Source organism: Mya arenaria, chromosome 10 (assembly GCF_026914265.1).
Source record: "Mya arenaria isolate MELC-2E11 chromosome 10, ASM2691426v1".
Taxonomy (NCBI): domain Eukaryota; kingdom Metazoa; phylum Mollusca; class Bivalvia; order Myida; family Myidae; genus Mya; species Mya arenaria.
The window spans coordinates 38,353,127-38,380,630 of record NC_069131.1 but is presented as its reverse complement, the minus strand read 5'-3'; the positions used below and the strand labels follow the sequence as shown (position 1 = coordinate 38,380,630).

The 27,504-nt window shown below is 37.6% G+C and overlaps 2 protein-coding genes across 6 annotated transcripts; both read right to left on the bottom strand.

The window, feature by feature from the left end:
• Positions 1-113: 113 nt before the first annotated feature.
• On the bottom strand, positions 114-4,793 carry LOC128204676 (uncharacterized). Its single transcript, XM_052906074.1, has 3 exons — positions 4,573-4,793; positions 4,122-4,329; positions 114-247 (listed from the first exon to the last, which is right to left on the bottom strand). Exons 1-3 carry the CDS (start codon positions 4,780-4,782, stop codon positions 114-116), a joined length of 552 nt encoding a protein of 183 aa, XP_052762034.1. The 5' UTR covers positions 4,783-4,793.
• A 7,261-nt stretch (positions 4,794-12,054) lies between these two features.
• Positions 12,055-26,064, bottom strand: LOC128204251 (uncharacterized). Of its 5 annotated transcripts, none has more exons than XM_052905645.1 (5): positions 25,621-26,064; positions 14,690-23,654; positions 14,349-14,545; positions 14,061-14,188; positions 12,055-13,197 (listed from the first exon to the last, which is right to left on the bottom strand). In XM_052905645.1, exons 1-2 carry the CDS (start codon positions 25,967-25,969, stop codon positions 18,913-18,915), a joined length of 5,091 nt encoding a protein of 1,696 aa, XP_052761605.1. In that variant the 5' UTR covers positions 25,970-26,064; the 3' UTR covers positions 12,055-13,197; positions 14,061-14,188; positions 14,349-14,545; positions 14,690-18,912. The 5 variants fall into 5 exon arrangements, with proteins under 5 accessions (XP_052761605.1, XP_052761600.1, XP_052761601.1 ...); XM_052905640.1 differs by having other exon boundaries at positions 14,061-14,545; positions 14,690-14,906; positions 15,302-23,654; XM_052905641.1 differs by having other exon boundaries at positions 14,061-14,545; positions 14,690-14,887; positions 15,302-23,654.
• Between the last annotated feature and the right edge of the window lie 1,440 nt (positions 26,065-27,504).

The following is a 27,504-nucleotide window of genomic DNA, read 5'->3' as shown; positions in this document are numbered from 1 at the left end:
TGGGATTACACTGATCAACGTTTTTTTAAAACTCGGGGTTTTGTGTATGACAAAAACTTTCATATGCAACTGCGTATTTGCGTACAGTCAGCTATGTACCTGCTATGCATACATCAAAGGACACTGACTTCTGGCATCAGCGATTCAGGGGTATCCTTTTTCATGAACAGGACCGAAAAGTCAGCCTCATACCCCTCAAAGCATCCAAAGATGTAAAGTTTAAACTGGTTTCTCTTCCGCTGACCAACTAAATCATACATTTAAATGATGCTCACAGAAATGATGCGGTAACAAAAGAAAATTCTTTAATGTAATGAAACTCAGTGTTGGAAAACGCTGTTGAAGGCGGTAAAAATTCACAGTGTCTGCCATACAAAATTGCGTTGTTATCATTCTTTGTTTATCTTTGATTTAAATGAGCACTTTTTGATCAGTTAATTTACAAACAATAGTACACCGATAAGCAGCTGCACGTGCCATGTATTCATGTATGTAAATGTTTGTTGTTTCAGTGATGCCAAAGTCATCATAATGGGGGACTACGCAGTTGGGAAGACATCTCTTATCAGCCGCTACATCGATGGAACATTTACCACTCACTCCCCAGTGAGTTGTCTTCTATGTTATGTTACCTAACGTGACTTTTCCTTTATAAACTTACATGTACCTTTAGTTATCATTTTTCCGTAATGTCAAATGTGATTGTTATGCTGTCTGAAGGGCGAAAACACATTGTTTCCTTTATTGTGTTTAAATGAAGGGATGAAAAGCATCTACCATAGCCGCTCATGTAAAATAGGTTCATTCCAACCCACGTGCATGGTGTTTTCTGCGAAACTCGGTAAACCTCATTTCCACTACAACACCCTACCCTCGGGTTCGGAAGAGCCTATCTTACACTCTTGGCCATGGAATATACTTTTAATCTCACCTTAACCATTTTTAGTTTGACTATTCGAAGAAAAGGAGGGCTATACTATTCGCGTCGTCGTCGGCTTCGGCTTTTGGTTTAAGTTTTAGGGCAAGTTGGGATAGTAAGTCCAATACCCTTCATTAAATTGACTTAATACTGCACACAGTTGTTCAGGGCCATCACATAATGAGGTTAGATAACTCCATATTATCCTTTATACAAAATACAGCCCCTGATTGACTATGGAACTTAGGTTAAAGTGTTAGGGCACGTTGGGATACTTATTATGCCTCCCTTCGAAGAAGAGGGGTATATTGCTTTGCACAGGCATGTCGGTATGTCGGTCGGTCGGTCCGTCGGTAGACCAAAGCTTGTCCGAGTGATAACTCAACAATTCCTGGACGTATGGTAATCAATCTTGACATGAAGGTTGGGCCTGACCAGTAGATGACCCCTATAGATTTTAGGGCTCATCGGGTCAAAGGTCAAGGTCACAGTGACCTTTAATGATAACATATTTTTAAAGCTTGTCCGAGTGATACCTCAACAATGCCTAGACCTATGGTCATCAAACTTGATATGAAAGTTGGGCCTGATCAGTAGATGACCCCTATTATTTTTGGGGGTCATCGGGGCCAAAGGTCAAGCTCACAGTGACCTTGAATGGTAAAAAGTTGTCCATGTGATAACTCGACAATGCCTGCATCCATGGCCCTCAAACTTGACTTGGAGGTTGGGCCTGACCAGTAGCTGACCCCTTGTTGTTTTGGGCTCATCGGGTCAAAGGTCAAGGTCACAGTGACCTTGAATGGTAAAGGGTTGTCCAAGTGATAACTCGACAATGCCTGTACCCATGGCCCTCAAAATTGAATTGGAGGTTGGGCCTGACCAGTAGATGACCCCTATTGTATTTGGGGGTCATCGGGCCAAAGGTCAAGGCCACATGTACCTTGAATGGTAAAATGTTGTCTGAGTGATAACTCGACAATGCCTGCACCCATGGCCCCCAAACTTCGCTTGGAGGTCGGGCCTGACCAGTAAATGACGCCTATTGATTTAAGGGGTCATTTGGTCAAAGTTCAAGGTCTCAGTGACCTTGAATGGTAAAAGGTTGTCCGTGTGATAACTCAGCAATGCATGCACTTATGGCCCTCAAACTTGACATGGAGGTTGGGCCTGACCAGTAGAGGACCCTTTTGTTTTTGGGGGTCATCAGGCCAAAGCCGAAGGTCACACTGACCTTGAATGGTAAAAGGTTGTCTGAGTGATAACTCGACAATGCCTGCACCTATGGGCCACTTACTTGACTTGGACGTTGGGCTTGACCAGTAGATGACCACTATTGTTTTTGGGTATCATCGAGCCAAAGGCAAGGTCACAATGACCTTGAATGGTAAATGGTTGTCCGTGTAATAACTCGACAATGCCTGCACCCAAGGCAATCAAACTAGACTCGGAGGTTGGGCCTGACCAGTAGATGGCCCATATTGATTTTAGGGGTCATTGGGCCAAAGGTCAAGGTCACAGTGACATTGAACGATAAAAGGTTGTCCGAATGATAATTCAATAATGCCTGCACACATGGCCCTCAAACTTGACTTTGAGGTTGGGCCTGACTAGTATATGACCCCTATTGATTTTAGGGGTCAAGGTCACAGTGACCTTGAAAGCAAACTTGACAATTCCTTGACTTAATGTCATTAAACTTGACATGAAGGTTGGGCCTGACCGGTAGATGACCCCTCTTGACTTTGGGGGTCATCGGGCCAAGGTCAAGGTCACAGTCACCTTTAACACAAAAAAATTAACAACTCTTTTCCCAGTGATATCTCAACAATGCCTGAACCTATGATCATCAAATTTGACATGGAAGTTGGGCCTGACCAGAAGGTAGCTTATTGATTTAAGGAGTCATTGGGTCAAAGGTCAAGTTCACAGTGACCTTGAATGCGAAAATGTTTTAAGTGATTATTCGACAATGCCTGCACCCATGGCCCTCATACTTGACTTGGTGTTGTGTCTGACCTGTACATGATCCCTTATGATTTTAGGGGTCATCGGGTCAAAGGTCAAGGTTACAGTGACCTTGAACGAAAAAAGCTTGTCTGTGTGATAACTTGTCAATGCCTGCTCCCATGGCCTTCAAACTTGATATTAAGATTTTTGGTGACCAGCTGATGACTCATATAGATTTTGAGGTCAAAGAGTCAAAGGTCATAATCATAACACACTCTATCCTCAAACTTTGAATGGTCATAATCTTAAAACTGCCTGAACGGCATCCAATGTCAGTGACAAATCAGCTGTCATTTCGGTCCATGCATAGTTCATTCAATTGTCCTTATAATCCTGACAACATGGCGCTCAGGGGGGCATAATGTTTGACAAACATCTCTTGTTAATAAATTATATACCCTTCGTTCAATTGACTTAATACTTCACACAGTTGTTCAGAGCCATCACATTATGAGGTTAGATAACTCCATATTATCTTTAATACAAATTATGCCCCTGATTGACTATTGAACTAAGGTTAAAGTTTTAGGACAGATTCGGATATGTATTGATAACTTCTATACCCTTCATTCAATTTACTTAATACTTCAAAAAATTGTTCAGGACCATCACCCAAGGAGGTTACATAACTCCATAGTATCCTTAATACAAGTTATGGCCCCTGATTGACTATGGTTATAGTCTAAGGGCAGGTTAAAGTTTGAGGGCAAGTTGGGATTTTTAAAAAAACAAACCTTCTATACCCTTCATTCAATGCACTTAATACTACGCAGAATTATTGACGACCATCTTACAACAAGGAATCTACATCACATAATTTACTAGGATGTTGAAAATGAACCAGTACAGGTAAAAAGACTTCATCAAAAAAATAAAAAATAAATTTTTGATTGGGATTTTTTTCTGAAGATTGGGAAAAATATTATATTTTGCTTTGAGAATTGGTCCGATAGTTGGACCCGTGGGTACTATAGAAAATTCCCTGGTCGTCTAAATATAGTACCGGTACATTTGGAGTTGCTTGCAAAACTATACATGTACTCAATTTTCCTGACTTGGAATTAAGGTAGTTTATATTGTAATCTAAGCAACCATAATTGTAATAGTGTATTCAAAAATAGGAATAACTTAATAAATATCACTCGAAATGATTATATTTTACTCACTGGTAGGATGTCATCGTTATCCCTACCGTGAGCTGATGTTGAGGGTATAGCGCCATCCCCAGCCCCTCCACTCACAGTGATAGGCGTGGCTGTAAACTGGGCCTCTGATTGTTCCAGAGCGAGCAAGTCTATCCCGCCTCCTGACTGCTGTAACAACTCTTGGACGCTAGCTGATTGGAGAACCTCGTCCAGTTTGGTCAAATGTTCTTCTGAGAAGCCACTGAACGGGTTTTTCTATAAAGAGATCAAAAAGAAAAATATTGCAGTTTGACAAAATGTTGAACAAAATTTTAAAACATTTTTGCTGAAAATTCATGGCTAAAATGGAAAACACAAACTTGTTGAAATAAAATTAACCTGGTATTGCTTGATGTGGTCAATAATAAAATATTAAAAATACTCATTTGACAATTACACGTTTTTTTAAAGAGTAAAAGTATCTCCATTTTGTTTTTAAATCTTGTTGAATGTTCATACCTCCATACTGTCATCAAAGTTCCAATTTAAATTTTGTGGATTCTGGCTAATTGATAGGTCACTTGGTTCTGCCTTTGTGATCTTAGACTCCGCCTCTTTTGTAGCTGTTTGGCTTACTGACCCTGAAGCAGCAGCTGATTGGCTTCCCAAATCAGCTGACCCCTCTCTTGAATCTGATTGGTTATGAAATTTGTCTGAAGAACCATTCATCGCATATTACTGAAAACCTAAAAGAATGAAAATACAAATATTCATAAAATTAGAACTGTTATCTGTTGCCCATAACTTCATAAAAGGTCACCTTGCCCTTTGGACTGACATCTATTGACCCTTAAATTATTTGAGGTCAGCAACTGACAAAAATTAATGTGCTAACTTATTCTGAAGACTCTCCACCAAGTTGTTAAAAAAATATTGATTTGAAATTAAATGGATTTTTGGTGATAAAGGCCATCATGACCTTGACCTTGGGTCACCTGTTGACCTGACCATGAAAATTGTGCATAATGAGTTTGAAAATTCTACACCAAGTTGTTCAAAGTCAAGGAAAAATAGGGCAATGATACTAGAACCTATAATCCAAGGATGCCTACACAAATTTGTAAAAAAATAAAGGGAAACCAGTATGAAATAAGAGAATCCCCATCACACTTGATATATAACAAGTGAAAGTTACAGCCCAGACACAAGTTATTGAGCCGGACACACGGACGGATGGTGTGATTTTAATATGCCCACCTTTGGGGGCATAAAAAATCATTTTTTGGAATAGATCAGATTAAAGGTAACAATTTTAATTCAATTTTAATTTACAAGTTTGGTGGCCAAAAAAGAGGAAATCAGCTGAAAAGAGAAAAATTGGTATCCCTGATAATTGTGAATTCAACATCTGCTTGAGTCTCTGACACTATTATTAGTATTTACCATAACATATTATCATTTAATATACATGTATGTAGAAGCCAACAACAGTTTATTGATACATTGCATTTCCCTTTAACTGTCTAACACATCAGACATGCAATAACAGAGGCAATTGTGTAAAACTTTGTTTGCCCTAATGGCACATGCTGTTGCATCATGCCTACAAGACCTTACAGGGAAGACCTTGGGTATTGGTATATTCTGGTCTCAGCTGGAAAACAATCATGAGATGAATTATCATTGGCGCGATTAAGAGAAACAGTCTACACTACCATCTAGATTTTGATAATTGTCAAGGCTTTTCCTTACCTAGCCACAATAATGCGCATTTAGGGAACGTTTTTTAACATTTGGATATTCATTTTGTTCCATATAACGCCACAAGTCGATTGATTTATACCAATGTAAAATAAAATATTTGACTATTAATCTACAACTACACTGAATTGATAAAAAAACATAAAAGGGACACATAAATAATATACTGGTTAATACCTTTTACTTATAACTTTAGTTTTCCATGAAAAACTGACGCTGATCGGCTTCTGTCAACTTTTCACTGCCATATTGGGTTAGCCATTTATGATTAGTATATTTATCCTACGCATTGACTTCCCCTGTCGGGACATTGATATTCTCGATACATTATTCATAAGGTTGATTTTTTTCCTTATTACTTTTTCGTTTTTATTTAACAATGCAGTGTAACATATTGTGGAATTACAGTCATAGAATATATCTTACATTGGTATGTATCAGTCCACTTGTGGCGTTAATAAAAATAAATATCTAAATGTTAAAAAGTTCCCTTAACGCGCATTATAGTGGCTGGTATGGCCGGGTAAAAGATACCAGCCTATAAATAATGCGGTTTGAAACCTAGATAAACACAATGGGTACTCCTTTGCTGTAAACAAGTCGCCAGTATTGCCACTGACAGGCTGGCAAAAGACAAAGTGACAATTAAAGTCAAAGAATACTCCAAAGATAAAGAGGTGGTCTGACAAAGAAGCCCAGGCAGGAAATGGCATCTGATATTTTCACCACAATCCAAAGGCACAGTTACATGTTATTTTGAAATGATGGACAGAACCTTAACAGCAGTCCTTGTACAGTTTAATGGTGTATGGAATTACACGGACGTAACAAAGCAAAGACAGCAAGGTGGCTAGAGCAGTTGAGATGCCGGCCCTTGCATCAGTTCATTCTGACACAGTTCTTGCCTTTTTTATGAAGGCTGGACAGAGTGGGATGCAGAACACGCTTGACAATTGACATCACATTTTGGGTTTCCACCAATGTTTGAAGACCAGAGAGAAATATAAAGACTTTCCTAGTAAATATCTAGCCCTTTTCCTAGTCCAAATAATTGTTCGTTGACATTTTTTTTAGATTTTTGATATGTCAAATCCTTCACGTACAAATTGTTTAGTATCAAAAGTGGGTAATTGTCCCGATCAGGATTCCGGGTTAAAGCATAAAGCGTCTATAAAATATCATAAAAACAAGAAATATTACCAGATAATGTTATTTTATATTAGTTCCGTACACAAAAAATAAATATCCAACTTATAATTATGAGCTTGACGGCTTTCCTTCATTTCATTCTGTCAAAACGTAACGATATATACATGAAGGGCACCTGCAAGGCTTCAGGACACAGTTTTAAATCGCTCGGAACATTTCGGCCATGGCCGAGTTGTTACAATTTTATAATGAGGTCTATCTAGAAGCCTTGTCGGAGGAGGCCGAGTTATTACGATTGTATCAAGTTGTTCCCCTTCGCATAATTGTTGTCTCTGTCAGTCAACTTTCGTTTTATTGGAAAGGTAAACAACTTGTTTTAATGCGGTAAATGCTCGTTTAGTGCAAAATAACATTTCACTTATGATGGTTTAATATGAATATAACTCTTTATGATCAATTTCAACCTTAAAATAATTCACTTAAACAATTTCAATAATTTTAAAACACCCCTGTTTTTTGCACATTCCCTCTATTATTTTAGACTAGCCCTTTTCCGTTCATGGATAAGCCAATGTCAATGTAAAAATACTACACTATTTAGGAGAAATAATACATACCCATGAATTTGGAAATAAAATTGTTTACAACATTATCAAATCAATGGACATGTTAACGTCAGAGAGCTTATAAAAAAAACGTGTGGAATATTAATTTACTAATGAAATCATAACGATGTTCTAAACACAAAAAACTACAAGTGCATCGTGACAACAGCTAAAGCAAAATGATTTACACAACTTACGCATGCAATAATGATAAATGTTAATTATTATGCTGATTTAACATAACAATACTGCATGCATGCGCCCAAGTGTCATGAAACCCACATTTTTCTACTTTGCATATTTTCACAACATGATGTACGCCATTTTAATGCGTCACGTGACATCATTTAAATATTTCACGAATTAAAATTTTGGCAAAGGCAATGGTTACAAACAACTAAAAAATGCACATCAACTCTCCTCATGAATTACTTCCCTTAAAAGAACACATTGTCATTGACGAGTTCTCTTGACGACTCGTTGCAAACAATGGATATCTTGCTTTGACTTCAGTTTGTGATTAATCATCGCTTACGATAGCTGACATACATATGCTATGCATACTGTATATGTATTTTATATTCAGTACTTCAATGCCTAATAATCTAGTTTCACTGTTAGATGTTTCATGCCGGTCAACAACTTTAATTTAACATAGTTTATGCTTGCTGTTGTTCATAGTGACCAAATATAAATACATTTTGGATTGTAAATTATGAAGACGATGAGATGACCCCTGTATATATTGAACTATTCAAAACTGAATAAACTTTCATAAAGTTCGACCTATAGCTGGAAACAATAACAAAATCCTACTCCAAACTTCCACAACCTATTCTGATTGCGGCAGTGACATATTATGGTATTATTCAAAAAATATAATCCAATCAATAACAATATTAAGGTTTATCAATATGAACACGGATCTACGAAGATTAATTCTGAAAATTGTCACGAACGTTGAGGTATTACCTCTCAGTATCTCAAGAAATTGAGAAAAACATCATGTAAGCAGCGAAAGGTTTGGCGCTTTTTAGACAATTTCTCTAATAATCAGGCCCCAATATCTCGAAACTTCTTAAGTCCCTTATAACAGGATTAAGCTAATCTCACTATTTTTGTTGTTCTATAAACTGTGTTATATTAACTTCTTCCAGATTTATTTTAGAAATTATGTAGGAATAATATGCATTATTATCAGAATAACCATTATTTTTCATTTATCAAAATCCATTTTCAGTATGCATTTTGGCTAATTGAAATAAGCGACTTAAGCCTGTTAAGCTTAAGAAGTTTCGATAAATTGGGGGCAGAGTTTTTCCCCGCTAGTATATCTGACATAGGGCTACCTACAAACAGTCTCTTTAATTAGTTGGTGTTGTGATATAGTGATGTCAAATACTATAATTATAAAATGTGCCACGACATACAGAGTTCTATATGTAGTACGTATATCAGCATATTACAAGTATACAGGGAAAAGGATTGAAGCGATAGCTTAGAGCTTATATTAAGACTTCTCTCCTTGGAGATAGTTGCTTTAGGGCATATATTATAGTCCTGTGATGATAAGTATAATTAATAATTATGTTGACACACTTTAAGGCCTGCTCCCCGCTGTTTTATATTACCTTTCTGTCGCATATTTCTGTAGAACGATAATATAGTTGCTATACTATGGGCAGTATATATAATCATTATTGTGAATAATCGCATTCGAGTTGCACTAGAAGTTGTTACCATAAGAACGTATTTTCCAAATATTTCAATATGAATTAAGTGTTTCTATTTGTACTTCAAAACGTTCTAGTTGATATCTGGGGCCAGTTACGCCCACATATTGCCACTCATCAAGTCCTTAAACCCATACTCAGAATCATTAAGAAGGTAACAATTAAAGAGAGGTGAGTTTAACAACAGTTCTTTAAATTCATCAAGAGTTTTACTTATCTCGCACGAACGGTTTAACATCTTTGTGTAGGGCTTTATTCGGTCAATGTTAAGGGTAATGTTCCCTTTAGTCCTTCTATTTTTCAATCTACGCGTGAGCGGGTGGGGTTGAGGGCAACCGTACATCCAGCACGCATGCGTTATCCGGTGAATAACACACTTGATAAAAACAAGTAATGACTAAATTGGCCGTCGTTTTCGTCTGAAGCTTTCTAAATTATCAAAAAACAATCTGTCCGGCGATCCTATTGTTCGAAACATGATCGTAAATAACAGCTTTGCTTTAGCTTCTTCAGTTTTACACCCTGATCTTAGTACTACACCGGCAGAATTAGAGGGCGGTGCCCCTCCACCTCCTGGTATCGTCCAAGTTAGTTTTCTTTTTATGTGAATATCGGAGAGAAAAAGGAATAATATACTTTCAAAATGCACCGTTTCGGACTAAAAATTGTTTAAACATTCTTCAGAAGTATCCCAAACTCTCCTACCATTATTTTAATCAAAGAAAATTCCGTCAAAAGTAAAAAAAGTCAAAAGGTTGCGCCTCTAAGTTTCGCCCCCTCTGAAGTCAAATCCTGGAGCCGCCCCTGCTTGTTCACACTTTCTTTGCTTTATTCCCAACACCCGATCGTATATTGGAGTTTGAGTAGTCAGGTCAGTCAATGTCAAGAAAACAAGATATGAACCTCAGTATTTACTGATTTTTGCTGCGAAAGAGCTGCGACTAATACAAGGATTTATTTTTCGACGCTTTAATATGTATGATCATCTTTTCGAAATGGCTTATAATAATTAACGCATGTTTCATCACCTTCTCATGTACAATATTTGTAGACTGTTATATCAGAGTCGGGAAAATACCACAAGTTTTGGGGCGTTTTTTATATTAGTTGTTTGTGATTGCCAGTCAACATATTTGGACAAATATACTGATCGCGCGGTTTTATCCATAATTTTTATCAATTTCAATAATATTAACCATTTATACTGATATTCCAACGCCGTAGACATTGTCCCGAAAATGCTATGCCTCCGGTTTTTCTCCAGTATACCATGTTTTCGACATGGTCTTCGATGACGCTGATTTATTTCCGATTAGATTTAAAAGCGTTATTTCAATCAAAATCCCTCGGCCAGTACCCAAAAGAACAGACTTTCCCGAAACTTTCCGGAAATGACCAGGGTCAATTTACAATATTGATCTTATTTTTATCCTTAGATATACCTCAGTGAATCCATTAAGCCTATTGGTCAGCTTAAGAACAATCAAAACGCTCAGTTTCTGCCCGCTGCAATTTTTGTTCAAAGTTACTAGTTTGGCGTATATCCCACCAAATGGTTGGAATAAAACTCCCCCTTTGGCCTCAAAAAATGTTTCAGTCTCACTTAAGGATGTGACGGGGTCAAGGCATAATGCAGGCACTATAGGGCGCGGGCAGACTTTTATAAACTCGACAACAACAACAACGCTCAGTTTCTAATTTTAAATTAAAGTCCAATCGAAATTGCTTATTGAAGACGGCCCATCTGTACGTGCATTTCACTACTTATACGTATATATTTTACTACTTGTACGTGTATTTTAATACATGTAACTGCACTTCACTACTTGCGCTTGTATTTCACTACTTATAAGTGTAGTTCACTACTTGAACGTGTATTTCACTTCTTGTAAATGTATTTTACTACCAGAACGTGTATTTCACTACAAGTCCGTGAATTTCACTGCTTGAACGTGTAGTTCACTACTTGAACGTGTATTTCGCTTCTTGTACGTGTATTTCACTACTTGTGTGTGTCCTCCACTACCAGTCCGTGAATGCCCTACTTGAACGTGTATTTCACTGCTTGAAAGTGTATTTCACTACTTGTACGTGTATTTCATTTTTTGTACGTGTATTTAACTACTTGTATGTGTAGTTCACTTTTTGTACGTGTATTCAACTACTTGTACGTGTATTCCACTACTTGTACGTGTATTCCACTACTTGTACGTGTATTGTATTTACCTTCTTGTATATGTACGTGTATTTCACTACTTGTACGTGTATTCCACTACTTGTACGTGTATTCCACTACTTGTACGTGAATTTCACTACTTGAACGTGTAGTTCACTACTTGTACGTGTAGTTCGCTACTTGTACTTGTATTACACTACTTGTACGTGTTATTTACTTCTTGTACGTATATTTTACTACTTTTACGTGTATTCCACTACTTGTAGGAGTAGATACTTTAAACTGGGTTGTTGCCTTTTTATTCAAATATATTGCAACAAAATATGAAAACATCATACTAGACTAATTTCTCTTTACGTCTTCTTTTTGCTTTTGATGTAGGTAGGTATAACTTTTTTTCTTTTTTTTCTAAGGCCGGCATTATACACCAAACACACAGTCCTAAATCAAGGCATATGACTATATTGGTTAATTGATAAGAATTGAGATGTAAACAGGTCAAATATAACATAATTTTAATTGTCCATTTGTTTACACAAATAACACATTCTGTATTCAACATTTTATTCAGATTTATTTCGGAAATTCCTACAAAAATACACAAAAAGGCACATTTTTTTCAGTCAGCCACACATTTAAACATTAGGTCAGGGTGTTTTATACAAGCAATTCAGTTTATACACACAAAGATATAACAAGATATCAAATAAATGATCAGACATTATAACAACGAAAACAGCTTTGTATCTAATTAAAATCATACAAAAACACACTTTCTTCTTTCAAACATAAAAACAAACTTTGGTTTGGGATTCACAGATTCTAAAGCTATCAATACAAGAGTCACCCATAATTGCATTTGCTCGTTTCTCATTTCAACGTTTAAAAGGGGCATTTTAATTATATTACAAACAAGTAATGAAGGTTTCTATACTTGTGTATTTTGATCGTTGTTAGCAAGTTTTATTTGAAAAATTTAAATGATTACTAAAGTTATGATGAAGTCTAATCGTGTTGCATAGAGTTCGCCAGAACGATACCATGGCTGACACAATAGCCTGAATTTAATTCTTGAGTACACAACAGCTTACAAATCCCTTATACCAAGAGTATCTTTTGCTATAATAGTATACAAAATCTAAACAGAACTCTGGTTTTTAATATTCCCAACAAAAAAACTGATTGATTGCTTTACACATTAATTGTCATTGCAGAATATTATTCATATTGCAACATATTCTTATGAATGTTCCAGTTGTCTACTCATGTTTTATTTACAATATGGGCGCTTGACGATTGGATCTTTTCCATTTTCTATGCAGATCTCATAAATGGGACACCCAGGTTTGTTTTTAGTTTTCGAAGAGCTATCAATAACACCACCAATGTCCCAGAATCACAACACACGTTCATTCCGTTACTTAATTTGCTTGCCTAAAAGGATATAACTATGGAGTTTCCAAACGTTTTCTAGCTACTACCACTCTGGTATGGGAGTTCCACAGGTAAAATTGAATTGAAGATATACAAGTAGCAATCAGTAGGTAGGTTTGGTTCGTATGTTAACGTGTTGCGACTGTAGTTCGTTACATTCATGACAGTGAACAATGTCCTGTTGGAGCAGTCAATGAGATGGTTGGTTCCGTAAGTTGGTCCAATAAGTCTTCCGCAGCTGGATTGGTATGGTCAACAGAATGGGCAGGCGTATCAGATGAGACTTCTGTAACACAGAATATAAAACTGGAAACCCATAAAAGAAGCAATGTACTCGGAATAGTCTCAATGAACATTGGAAACACGCCACGGAGCGGACGCCAATGCTCGTCTTTATTTTTGAAGACAAAAAGGGAGCATACCTCAGTATTTTATTTAGTAAATATTACTGTATTTAAATTAGAGTTATGCCCCTTAGTAAGAATTATGACATTGTCCCGGCCTATGTTTATACAGAGGGTGAAATTGCTCTAGCGCTGAAGGTGTCCGTATCACAGCAAAGACGGCCTAGCGATTGTGGGTTCGATACCCACCAGGGTTCTTTCCCATGGCGTCTCAAAAAGGACACATTACTGATTTCTGCACAGATTACAGACGCGAGGGTGAACTTATGAGCTAGTATCTTTTCGTCATAAATGAACCAGATAAATACGTATAAACCAATGTGTGTACTCAGATTCATTTGAATAATTTGAATTATGAGATAACGTTTTAGGACGACAACGCCAGGCCTGACTTGACCAATTGGAACTACTTATATCAAAGTTTAACATAGAACTTTCCGAATTATGTACAATTTTATGCCCCTTGCTGAACATGTGTTTTATTTTTATCTGCTAAAAAGTATACAGAGATTCTATGAATGTTCTTTACAGTTTTTAGTTAATAAGGCCAAAGCATACTTTTGGTTAGCAAATGCCAACAAAGGATATAACAATACCATTACTTTCCTTTGCAAAACAGATTTGACGCACGCATTTGACAAGAATGTATTGAACACTTGTACACTAAAAGGATATCATCTTCTTTATAAAAACTGAATGCCGCAAACACATAAACTTTTGAAAAAAGTATATGTTTTTTCCTCACCTTCTTATTTATCCTCAAGAGCATATGGATAAAGATCAGCGGTACTGCTGCTGGCTTGGTCAGTATCAACATGAACTGGAAAAGACGTTGATCAGGGATGTTTCCTGATGTTGGTGAGTGACAGCTCGCTGAAGAAATAAAACACATCACAATTACTAAATGAAAAAGTCAGTAAGTGTTATCGTTTATAGTACTAAATGCACAGTTAAACAAACTTCAACACAAGAAATACAATGACAATTGATCTGTTTAAATATTATATAAGCACTACTAGAAATATTCAATTACAATAGATGTAAAAGAAAAAAGATCGTTCACTCCCAGTTTTGTACACAGTATTTAAGGGAAGGTTTTCCTTGTTATGCTGGTGTCTCATTGATGCATTAACATCCCGAGTGTCTGAGCTGAAGCTACCATAGGTTTTGACGGAGGCCGATCAGATTTATCAGTCACCTTGACGATACTGTCCTTGTGTGACCTTTAAACTATGAATAATAATAATAATAATAATAATAATAATAATAATAATAATAATAATAATAATAATAATAATAATAATGATAAACAAAACACAAGTGACATAATTTAAGTTATCTATTATTTTGATTTACATCGCCAGAGCATCATACCTATAATGTTGGTCATCTTTGTCCAGGATAGAATCCGGAAGTCCCTGTAATAATAATCTCTGACCTCGTGGTCCGCTTTGGTAAGTAGCAACTGGTATCTCTACATTTTCGTATGTGAAACGTGTACTGTATTTCCCTGCAGTGGTTCGCATTCCACTGTCTGATGTCTGCTACTTTGTTGGTTTCACTTCACAAAGACTGAACGCTAGATCTTTGTCTATAAAACATGATTGCAGACGACAACATTGTTTAAGCAAGCTGAGAATCATTCGTTATAATTTATTTTTCTTGCAATTACATAAATACCCAGTGAACCATTAATCTAAAAGGAGAATGTTTATATTTCAGTTAGAGGTTTTACAAACATTATAAAAAATATTAGAAAGTTTTCGGTATTTGTTTTGTCTTCTTTACAAAAAAACACACGAATATATGGGTTTGTGTGAACATTTTTTGCGCAACTTATTTTATCACATAAAACAGGATGATTGATTATTTTTATCATAAATTACATGTATTTTATTTATGTACAGACCAGCCTAATTTCTTCGTGGTTTTAGTTGTTCATTTAATAGATGGCTTGTGGTTTACAAATGTATATCGAGTACATACCTAAAGCCAAGGCGACACCAGAGTGCTGAGAGTCCGGTACCAGAGATGTCTAGTGGTCTTCTGGCGCATGGCGACACAAGAGTGCTGAGAGTCAGGAACCAGAGATGTCTGGTGGTCTTCTGGCGCAAGGCGACACCAGAGTGCTGAGAGTCCGGTACCAGAGATGTCTAGTGGTCTTCTGGCACAAGGCGACACCGGAGTGCTGAGTGTCCGGTACCAGAGATGTCTGGTGGTCTTCTGGTGCATGGCAACACCAGAGTGCCGAGAGACAGGCACCACAGATGTCTGGTTTCTCTTCTGGCGCAAGGAGACACCAGAGTTTTGAGAGTTAGGTACCAGAGATGTCTGGTGGTCTTCTGGCGCAACTTCATACACATTTGCAAAACATCAGCCATTTTCCATAGAAAATACTCGGTTGTAGGCCGGTACATCAGTAGAAGTAGTTCGTAAAATTTTGAATTGTATGATCAATTAATTTCAGTGTTAAAAGTGTATTGTATACTTCTATGTTCAAAGGGATTGCAATTGAAATGCATTAGTGCATAACTTATTAAGGTTCCTAGAGGAAAGCCATTGGGTTAAACTGCTACATTTTAATTACTACGCGATCAACTTGTAGCGTACTTAAATGTAAACATTCTGACAATCTAAACCGCCAATATACATCAGAGGTAGTTTTCGATGGAAAATGGCCGAGGTGTTCAGATGGATAAAGAAAAAGATCACTACAAATACCTCATGTGTTCAAAAAAGACACAAATAAACAACTATATGACTCATGCTCATGTCCATTTCGTTGTAAAGTAAAGATATATTTACTGATTATGTAATGGTTAATAATTGTAAGTACGTAATTACAAACATAAGAACATATAAAATGTTTTAGTGGTCAACATACTATTTTGTAAACTACCCACTTTCTTGACCAGTCAATATTCATTTTTACCGCCTTATCTGATAAAAATCAAACTGCTTATTTACAGAAATAAATGTCAGAAAAATCAGAACACTTGAGAAGTATTTCCTTTTGAAAGGACAAAATAAAATGTTGACCACTCATTAAATAGATGTTTGGTTTAGAAATTCCAAGTGACTGTGATCACATTGTGACCACTTTTAACCGACGAAAATCAACCCTTTTGTTAAAAGTTCCTTCTTTTATCATAACAGATGAAACATATGCTTCATCTTCAAATTTACATTCTAAATTGCAAATCAAATAATGATAAAATGCAAGCACAATACATGAAAAAAATAGATTCGTTGACAATAAGTACACTCTTAAGTGTGTTTACATATGAAATAACGTCTTAATAGATGACCATCTGATCAACATTATTAAACATAGGTTCGTAATGAAAATTACAATATGATTGACAATATCTACCATCTACATGAGATCCAACAGTTAATGTGAATACATGCATAATTTAAAGTTCATGGCAAACATAATCTACAGAGAATTACACCAAAGAGATAGCATATAGCGAACTATATGGCAAATTCTAATGGACATATAATTGTCAATTCTAAACAAAATACATGTAAATATACATTGATATGTCAATAGTTTTCGTTTTCAAACACATTCACCACTTCTTTAGATTTCATTGTTTAAAAAAGTGACAAAACTAGTTTCAGCAATATTTGCGTGGACGGTATCTATGCGAATTGTTGAATGTTCGTTTTTTAGAACAACATGAAGGTTAATGATCAATCATAAGGCTGCACGGATGTGTGTGTGAACTAAGGTAAGCTATCTGCTGCACAGATGTGTTAGTGCATTAAGGTAAGTCATCCGTCATTATGCTGCAAAGATGTGTGAGTGAACTAAGGTAAGCCATCCTTCATTATGCTGCACAGATGTGTTAGTGTATTAAGGTAAGCCATCCGTCATTATGCTGCAAAGAGGTGTGAGTGAACTAAGGTAAGCCATCCTTCATTATGCTGCAAAGAAGTGTTAATGTATTAAGGTAAGCCATCCGTCATTATGCTGCAAAGAGGTGTGAGTGAACTAAGGTAAGCAATCCTTCATTATGCTGCAAAGAAGTGTTAATGTATTAAAGAAGCTATCTAATATTCGATTGCAAAACCGTGTTAGTGCATTAAGGTAAGTAACCCATCATCGATATGCAAAGATGTATAATTGCATTAAGGTAAGCCATCCTTTATTAGGATGAAAAGGCGTGTAAGTGCATAAGGGTACGCCAATAGATAAGCCATCCATCTTTAGGATACAAAGATGTGTTAGTGCATTAAGATAAGCAATCCATCATTAATTAAACATGTATGTCATCAGATTACAAAAGTGTGAATGAATATTTCTATAACTATAAATGTTAATGAATATTGGTGTAACTATAAATGTTAATGAATATTGGTGTAACTATAAATATTAATGAATATTGGTGTAACTATAAATGTTTATAAATATTGCCATAACTATCAATGTTAATGAATATTGTTATAAGTTTTAGTTATATATGTACACTATGTACAATTGATGATCTTTTCAGGCTATACCACATTGATTTTCACTGGAGTTGTAAACATTGGCTCGATTGTTCAGAACTTTGTCGAAGTAATCAATGTGATTTACGACATCGATAATAACGTTTAAAAAAATAACAATTTCATTATGTGTTAGCGTATTTATATGAAATATATAACATACAGCTGCTTGGGCGGTCTTAAATCCTTTTTAAAATATACAGCAGACATCGATTAAATCCATTAGATTTTCAGAGCAGCAACGATCTGAACGTAAGCGATGACCTTAACAACGTTGTTAACTTGAACAATGTTCCGAACAATCGGCCAAGTATTCGAATTATCCTCACATTTACACAGTTAGTATTACTTTCATAAACCCGAGTAGTTATATACAATATCACGAATATTTTATGTTTATCTAAAGTATCCCACTTGATCCAACAAACTATTTGCACAAAATATGTCTTTCGATATAATACACCTATCAGCAAAGTTGTTCCTAGGACTGTGATTCACGGGGTAAAACAATGTTTAATTAAATAATAAATCAAAATATTTACAAGATATGAAAAACATATTTAAAGCTGCACTCTCACAGATTGAACGTTTTGACAACTTTTAAGTCTTGAAACGAGCCAATTTTTGCGAAAATCCATGGAAACCAGTTATATAAAACTGCTGACAAAATATTAGATCTTAGATTTAGGTCAAGGTTTTATGCATTTTACTTAAACCGTTAGTAAGGTTAAAGCCATTAAACATTAATTTTCGAACGGAAATATACAAATCTGCGATCCGATCATTTGTCAGCATTCTTTTATCATTGGTTTGCAGATATTTACGTAAAAAATTGCTGTTTCCAAGACAAAAAATTAAAAGTTGTAAAAATGGTTAATCTGTGAGAGTGCAGCTTTAAGAAGTAAAAAAGAAAAGTAAATTCATTTTTTTAAATGTTTAAGATATATTGGATAACTTGCACAAATCATAGCTATTCAACTGATTTAACTGTGGGATATATTAATAAGAAAATATTGTTCATGAAAATGACATATATATTGATAACGTCCAGATTACTTACCCTTAGCATTTTTCAAATAACTTAATTTCACGTTTATCTTTTACGATAATGTACATGTGGTACGGCGAAGATTGTTTTGTTTATCACGCTCTGGTATATCAAGGGTTGTTTTTAAAGTAACATTGTCCATTCTTTGCTTTCGTAGTTTCTTTGTAAAGTGTTTACCATTTGCAAATGTCACCTCCATAGGCGGTGTCTTCTTCCGCATCTGATTATTGATAGATACACAAAACACCTCCAGCTGGGCCGGGGCGATGGTCACATGCATGAGACGAAGGTTCACAAAATAGATCTCAGCGAGGTCCGTGCAGGAGGACAGGTCCAGGTGGAAGTCGTCAGGAAATGTTAATGTGGCCAGCTGCAGGTTTTGTAGTTTAATACACTGCCGTATATTAAGGGTTTCATTTAAAGTAACGTTGGCCAGACTGAGCTTTCGTAATTTCTCTGTAAACTGTTCCCCGTGTGCGAATGTTGCCTCCATTGGGGGTGTCTTCTCTACCATGTCATCCTTGATGGCGACCCAGAACTTCTCCAGCTGGGCCGGGGCTATGGTCACATGGTGGAGACGGAGGTCATGTAGTACTACATCAATGAGGCCCGTGAATGAGGAGAGGTCCAGGTGGAAGTCGTCAGGAAATGTTAATGTGTGCAACCACAGGTTTTGTAGTTTATCACACTGCCGTATATTAAGGGTTTCATTTAAAGTAACGTTGACCAGACTGAGCTTTCGTAATTTCTCTGTAAACTGTTTCCCGTGTGCGAATGTCGCCTCCATTGGGGGTGTCTTCTCTACCATGTCATCCTTGAAGTAGACCCAGAACTTCTCCAGCTTTGCAGGGGCTATGGTCACATGGTGGAGACGGAGATTCTGTAGTGTAACTTCAGTGAGGTCCGTGCAGGAGGACAGGTCCAGGTGGAAGTCGTCAGGAAATGTTAATGTGCGCAACCACAGGTTTTGTAGTTTATCACACTGCCGTATATTAAGGGTTTCATTTAAAGTAACGTTGACAAGACTGAGCTTTCGTAATTTCTCTGTAAACTGTTTCCCGTGTGCGAATGTCGCCTCCATTGGGGGTGTCTTCTCTACCATGTCATCCTTGATGGAGACCCAGAACTTCTCCAGCTTTGCAGGGGCTATGGTCACATGGTGGAGACGGAGATTCTGTAGTGTAACTTCAGTGAGGTCCGTGCAGGAGGACAGGTCCAGGTGAAAGTCGTCAGGAAATGTTAATGTGCGCAACCACAGGTTTTGTAGTTTAATACACTGCCGTATATTAAGGGTTTCATTTAAAGTAACGTTGACCAGACTGAGCTTTCGTAATTTCTCTGTAAACTGTTTCCCGTGTGCGAATGTCGCCTCCATTGGGGGTGTCTTCTCTACCATGTCATCCTTGATGGAGACCCAGAACTTCTCCAGCTTTGCAGGGGCTATGGTCACATGGTGGAGACGGAGATTCTGTAGTGTCACTTCAGTGAGGTCTGTGCAGGAGGACAGGTCCAGGTGGAAGTCGTCAGGAAATGTTAATGTGCGCAACCACAGGTTTTGTAGTTTATCACACTGCCGTATATTAAGGGTTTCATTTAAAGTAACGTTGACAAGACTGAGCTTTCGTAATTTCTCTGTAAACTGTTTCCCGTGTGCGAATGTCGCCTCCATTGGGGGTGTCTTCTCTACCATGTCATCCTTGATGGAGACCCAGAACTTCTCCAGCTTTGCAGGGGCTATGGTCACATGGTGGAGACGGAGATTCTGTAGTCTTACTTCAGTGAGGTCCGTGCAGGAGGACAGGTCCAGGTGAAAGTCGTCAGGAAATGTTAATGTGCGCAACCACAGGTTTTGTAGTTTATCACACTGCCGTATATTAAGGGTTTCATTTAAAGTAACGTTGACCAGACTGAGCTTTCGTAATTTCTCTGTAAACTGTTTCCCGTGTGCGAATGTCGCCTCCATTGGGGGTGTCTTCTCTACCATGTCATCCTTGATGGAGACCCAGAACTTCTCCAGCTTTGCAGGGGCTATGGTCACATGGTGGAGACGGAGATTCTGTAGTGTAACTTCAGTGAGGTCCGTGCAGGAGGACAGGTCCAGGTGGAAGTCGTCAGGAAATGTTAATGTGCGCAACCACAGGTTTTGTAGTTTATCACACTGCCGTATATTAAGGGTTTCATTTAAAGTAACGTTGACAAGACTGAGCTTTCGTAATTTCTCTGTAAACTGTTTCCCGTGTGCGAATGTCGCCTCCATTGGGGGTGTCTTCTCTACCATGTCATCCTTGATGGAGACCCAGAACTTCTCCAGCTTTGCAGGGGCTATGGTCACATGGTGGAGACGGAGATTCTGTAGTGTAACTTCAGTGAGGTCCGTGCAGGAGGAAAGATCCAGGTGAAAGTCGTCAGGAAACGCTAATGTGTCCAGCTGCAGTTCTTGTAGTTTATCACACTGCCGTATATTAAGGGTCTCATTCAAAGTAACGTTGGCCAGACTGAGCTTTCGTAATTTCTCTGTAAACTGTTCCCCTTGTGCGAATGTCGCCTCCATGGGGGGTGTCTTCTCTACCATGTCATCCTTGATGGCGACCCAGAACTTCTCCAGCTGGGCCGGGGCTATGGTCACATGGTGGAGACGGAGGTCATGTAGTACTACATCAATGAGGCCCGTGAATGAGGACAGGTCCAGGTGGAAGTCGTCAGGAAGTGTTAATGTGTCCAGGTTTAGAATTTTTAGTTTATAACACTGCTCTATATTAAGGGCTTCATTTAAAGTAACGTTGACCAGAGTGAGCATTCGTAATTTGTCTGTAAACTGTTCCCCTTGTGCGAACGTCACCTCAATAGGGGGTGTGTTCTCTTCCATTTGTTTCTTGATGTTGACCCAGAACACCTCCAGCTGGGCAGGGGCGATAGTCACATGATCGACGTGGACGTATTCCAGAACCAATATTTTAAGATTCTCACATAATGCCAGGTGTAAATTGTCATTTTCTATGTACAAATTGAAAAAAAATAGGCCTGATAATTTGTTTAAAGAACATGTTGGAATAGTTTGTGGATAAGTATCATTCTCATTTTCACTGGATATATATAGTGTGCTTAGTTGTTCCATGCCTGTCATGCTGATATTAACAGGGTATTCTTCGGAACATTGAATAGCGCACGACTTCAATCCTTTACGGCTGTGTTGCAAGAGTGGATGTTTTGCCGCAAAGTGTTTCCTATTTAGCCATGCATGTCTTAACGTTAGTTGCGGATTTGACTGACCATTATTTACACATTCGTTGTACGAAAGTAGCACGGCGTCTTGGTACTCGATGATCTCATTTTTATAAATTGTATCTCCTCTGTAAAACTGACGCTCCGTATCCCCGAACATTTCCGAACATCGCCGGCCATGCTCGTAATTCATCACGCACAGGAAGGACATTAAGTCCGGTGAAAACGCAGTATTAAAGTTGTTCTCAAACGCAAGCCAGTCGTCACTCTTGAAATCCAGTGACGAAATATATAATGCTGCTAACATTTCCAGGTAGGTTTTGTGTAGAAATCGGTACACTTTGCTTTCAATACTGCACTTGTGTGACCTATCGGCTGAGATCAGTCCTGAATTTAAAAGAAATTGCTCATCTTGTAACGAATTCATAGTTGTCTGGTTAAAATCGTTCTTCGAGTTAATTAACATATCAAAAGCAACTTTTCCTGTTTCATAAATCAAAGAAGATTTTGCTTTACACAGCTGCCGTCCCTCGAAACATGTAGGAAGAGGCCTTTGTATTGGAGGGGGTGTTTGTGGACGTTCTGAGTTTTCTTTGCTTTTGTTGTTTACTAAGCTGAACATCATTTCCAATATATCTGCATAGATGTGTGATCTTGTTGGTCCAAGCGTTAAACTAGTTTTGTTATTTTCTGGTGTTTCGTCGTCCATACGTCGGTCTTGCCAGACGCAGTACAGTTGGAGTCCCACGAGCGTGTTGGAGGAAAGTGACTGGAGTTTCAGTGTTTTTAAAGTGGCAAAGAAGTCTTCAACTTCAAAAGTTGTCCCGTAAAAAATGTTTAAGATTTGATTCACGTGTTTAAACAGCTGTTTTTGTGAAATTTGGCTGAGATCGTCAATACTAACATGCATGCACTTCGGCAATGCCATATCTGCGAGTTTCCATGGGCGGCATGTTATAATTATGCTGTACTTCCGGTTTGCCATTGGTGAGTTCAACATTGACAAAGAAGCCTCGTCCAGTCCATCTAAGATGACCAAACAACGTTCGTTAATGAATACCCTTTCCAGTTTTTCTCGGTCTTGCTTCTGGTATCCAATCTCATTTTCCAAGTGAGCAAAGATGATGTCTTCAATGGAATGGGTGTGGTCCGGCGGAATATCCCTCATTGGAATGTAGAGGAGATAGGGTATGTCTTCTAAAGAATCAAAGGGAATGTCAAACCTCTCTTTAAATTTGCTGATTGTATCCGTTTGGTCGTCATGCAATGCGCACCACAAAACAGCTACAAACTTACAAAATGAGGTTTTACCAACACCAGCATTCGCGGTTATGATTGTGATTTTGTTCGTTTTATCATTAGGTGTCAGAAGCTGTTCAAGTGATGTAATACGAGATTTCTGGTTTTCTGGTGCCCGGTTCTTGGTATCAATCTTTATTTTTTGCAATACTTCAAAAAGCCTTGGAGGCATGTAAAAATCCTTCAGGCGGGAGTCACCATGACGAAAGAACGGCCCCAGCGAAAGGGTAGAATTGGTTGTTAAATGGTGTTGAAGTAGAGTTGTTTTGAGGTCTGAAACATGTTATATTTTGGTCATATTCTACATTTGATATTGAACGAATATTAAAGTGACACTGTGAGGCGTAAAGATAGCACGCGATCACAAATGAGAACGACAACGGTGAAATTGACATTACAAAACACATGTTGAACACATAACTTGTACTTGTTTATTCAATTGTGTGTTTGTTGTGATTTTAAATTGTATATGTCTTCACGATCAATAGTAAGGTTGTGAAACACTACTTGTACGGCTACTTGTACACGTAATCAAGAAATGTGTACATGTTGCAACTTCTTCATCGAGGAATGTTTACATGTTGCGACCTACGTCATCCAGGAATGTGTACTTTTTGCCCACATGTCACCCAGGAAGGTGTACTTTTTGCGCACCGAGTCACCCAGGAATGTGTATTTTAGAATTTCATTAACGATAGCACGAGCAGCGTGATTAATGCAAAAACAGCAAGCCAACTAGAACAAGTTTAAGATAAATTAAGCAAGGGAAATGTAAACACAACTGCAACCACCGCAACCTCATATAAAGAAACCCCACCATAAGTGTTATATCAACCTCTGACTTTTGAAACCAAAGAAGTCTATTTTAAGACGCGCGTGTTATGTGACAGAATCATGTCAACTGGTTAAAAAAAAGTGCCGTATGATGTTACTCATGATGTGTATTAGATTTTAACATGGACAAATCACCTGAGGTAAAATTAACCAAATTGTATTTTATGTTTAACTATCCTGAAAAAAACGGACCCCGGAAGAAACAAATACCAAATTAGTGATATTCGATGTATAATATAGACTCTAGAGCCTCAATTCTGGACAATCTTCATTTTTTAGATAGACTTCCACAGACCAATAAAACTTTTATTTTAGTGGGCTGGTCACGGGAATCACATCATTTCAGATATCAAATACCATGAATACAAGTACAGCGTATGAGCATACTGTAGACACTTGTGTTTGGTCATCGAAATTAAAATAAACTGGAAATATTTCGGTAAGATCCATGATCATATAAATTGTGCTGTTTTTTGACCGGGAAAAATAAAACCTATCCTCCCGCGGACGCTAAACATAGAAATGAATTAATATGGCCTAATTATCCAAAAGCGTTTTCTGGAGGTTTGTAAAATAGGTTTTGAATTTTCGAAAGAGAAATAAAATAAGAAAGGTACACACGATAAGGGTGTTATGGTAAGCATTTTTTTTAAAGTGACACTCTTATTCAATATCAATACATACACATGTTTAACAAACACCAATTTTGACAGATAAAACTTGAACTTCTTACTAAATAATGCATTTATGGAAAATATTAATTACTGATAACAAGATTGTAACAATGTATTCAATAGCAGAAAGCGCAAAAATATTAAATGATTGGTGAATGCTAAAAGATTTAATGTGATCTACATTAGTCTCACAAGGTAGAAATACCGTGTTTTATGCTCATTTCTTTCAAATTAAACTCGGTATTCTTCATAAGAACTATTATTTTCGACATTTATTCATCATTGTGGGAATATTAAAACAATATAATTAATTGTGGTAAATCTTTTTGGGAGTAAGATTGCATCTTTAAATGAATGCAACAATTATAACTATTTAACATTCGAGAGGCTTATTGACATTTGATTGGCCTTTTTATTGAAGCAAAGGCTGAACAATCTAAATAATCATTGTTCAATTTTGACAATAATACTTGCCATTGTAATTTTAATATTGTATACTGTGAGATTACAAGTGTTTTCGCCGCTCAAAGGGATACAAAGTGTGAAGATATACTCTATATTCAGTTAAAATTGCGTAGTAATTACTAATCGGTATTTCAATATATTAAAATGATAGTAGACACATCCGGAAATGTTGATATGGTTACAATTGACAGTGATTAAGTAAAAAATCAAATTTATCGTTTAAATACCGGTTTGCGTCGTTCCAATAGTGTTAACATTTTACCTACCCGTTCTGAAGGCTTCATCCACCTGCTTCTGCTGCTTTAAAATCTCAGCCTTCTGGGCGTCATAGTCTTGCTTGTGGGCTTCTACGTCCTCACCAATGCGATCAACAAATTCTTCCATGTATGTAGCCACCACATGTGCTTTGTTCTCCAACTCTTGGTGAAGTCTCGTTGTGTCTTCGATGTGTCTCTCTATGTCAATGACTAATTCATTGATACTTGATTCTTGTGTTCTAATCGGTATATTTTCTATTGGTCTATCCATCTGATGCGACCGCACATTATCACGTATTTCTGCTCGATGCGTCCTAAGATCAGTTTTTCGTCTTGTTTTTCTCAAACTATTCCCCATGATTACTATTTTGTATTTCTTATATGAACGGTATATTTTTGTATTAAGCTCGTTTTAACCAACTAATTTTCTTCAACGATTGACATCTTTCTTAGAATTTAAGTCGTAAAATTTAAAGTTTATTTTTTAAATATAAGATTCGCATTTTTTGTTAATTTAAATCAATATATTGAATGTCTATAGTGACTTCCAAATGTGCTGGATGTTAGGCGAAGGTCTACGTCGACGTTTCAGCATAGTGTTTCACGCTCATCTGAAGTTGTAAAATCAAACAAAAATGTAAATATAATGTATATTGTTCATAATATAAGTATGATCGTAATGATTTTAAAATATGCGCTTTTATCTTGATATGTTATTACATTAAAGCTGCTTATTTCGAACCACGGCTTAATGGAGAAACAAACATTCTTTATGGTACCTGTGTGCGTGACCCCAACCCTCGAACATCCCTCAACCCTTCAATATCCGTGTTGCATGTGTAGTCTTCCCCACATGCTAGCACCCCATCCCTCTGATACATATATGCGTGCCCCCAAACCCCCACACATGGGGAGCCCCAAATTCACCTGATACATTAAACGTAACATGTGTAGGTGACCCCCACACCCGCACAGCTCCTCCCAGTTCTCATGATACATTTTTTATAGACACTCACTCCCAAACACTTCCCGTTTCCCCTAAAACATATATAATAGCCACCACGCCCACAAATTCCGTCCGCATTTTCCGCATTCCTCTGATCCATGTGCCCCTACCGGGCACACTAACAAAACTCTATCGCCCAGATACATCTGTGCACGTTCCATCCCCGACTGATACATATGTGAATACCTCCGACTTCCGTACACTTCCCCAACCCCCTCCCGGGCATCCCCACCAAAAAATAAACACTCCCACTGATGCATGTGCCCCTCCCGGGCATCCCCACCAAAGAAAAAACATCCCCACTGATGCATGTGCCTCTCCCGGGCATACCAACAAACTCCATCGCCCTGATACATTTGTGCAAGCTCCACCGCAACTGATACATGTGTAAATACCCACATGTCCGCACACTCCCCAATTGCCCTGATACACGTTTAAGTGTCCCCTATACCCTCATATCCCCTTTCAATCCCCCGCACGCACGTTCACACAATATGATACATATGTGAAGCTCCCCACACACATGATGATACATGTGAGAACCGCCCTTCCCTGCACTTATTCTAGTATATGTGAGGGAACCCTCCCACTGCTGATGCATGTGAGAACCCTCCCCCATTGCACCTTTGCTAACACATGTTTGAGTGACCTACCCCTGTACTTATGCATCTTTGAGTGCCGCTACCCCCTGCTGCTATGTTGATACATATGTGACTGCCCCCGCTTCCCTGCACATATGCTAATACATGTGTGAGTGCCTTCCCCTTGCACTTATGCTGATACATGTGTAAATGCCTTCCCCCTGCACTTATGCTGATACATTTGAGAGCCCCCTCCCCCTGCAGATATATTTTACATGTGTTTTGTTTAATCAACAAATAACTTGC

Bases quoted from the DNA above. Each gene is read 5' to 3' on its own strand.
- LOC128204251 (XM_052905639.1), bottom strand. From the start codon at position 25,969: ATGGGGAATAGTTTGAGAAAAACAAGACGAAAAACTGATCTTAGGACG. The intron at 23,655-25,620 runs GTAGGTAAAATG...AACATGTTTCAG, and splicing joins GGATGAAGCCTTCAGAACGG to ACCTCAAAACAACTCTACTT.
- LOC128204676 (XM_052906074.1), bottom strand. From the start codon at position 4,782: ATGAATGGTTCTTCAGACAAATTTCATAACCAATCAGATTCAAGAGAG. The intron at 4,330-4,572 runs GTATGAACATTC...ATCTCTTTATAG, and splicing joins ACTTTGATGACAGTATGGAG to AAAAACCCGTTCAGTGGCTT. The intron at 248-4,121 runs GTAGGGATAACG...TGTATGATTTAG, and splicing joins ACCCTCAACATCAGCTCACG to TTGGTCAGCGGAAGAGAAAC.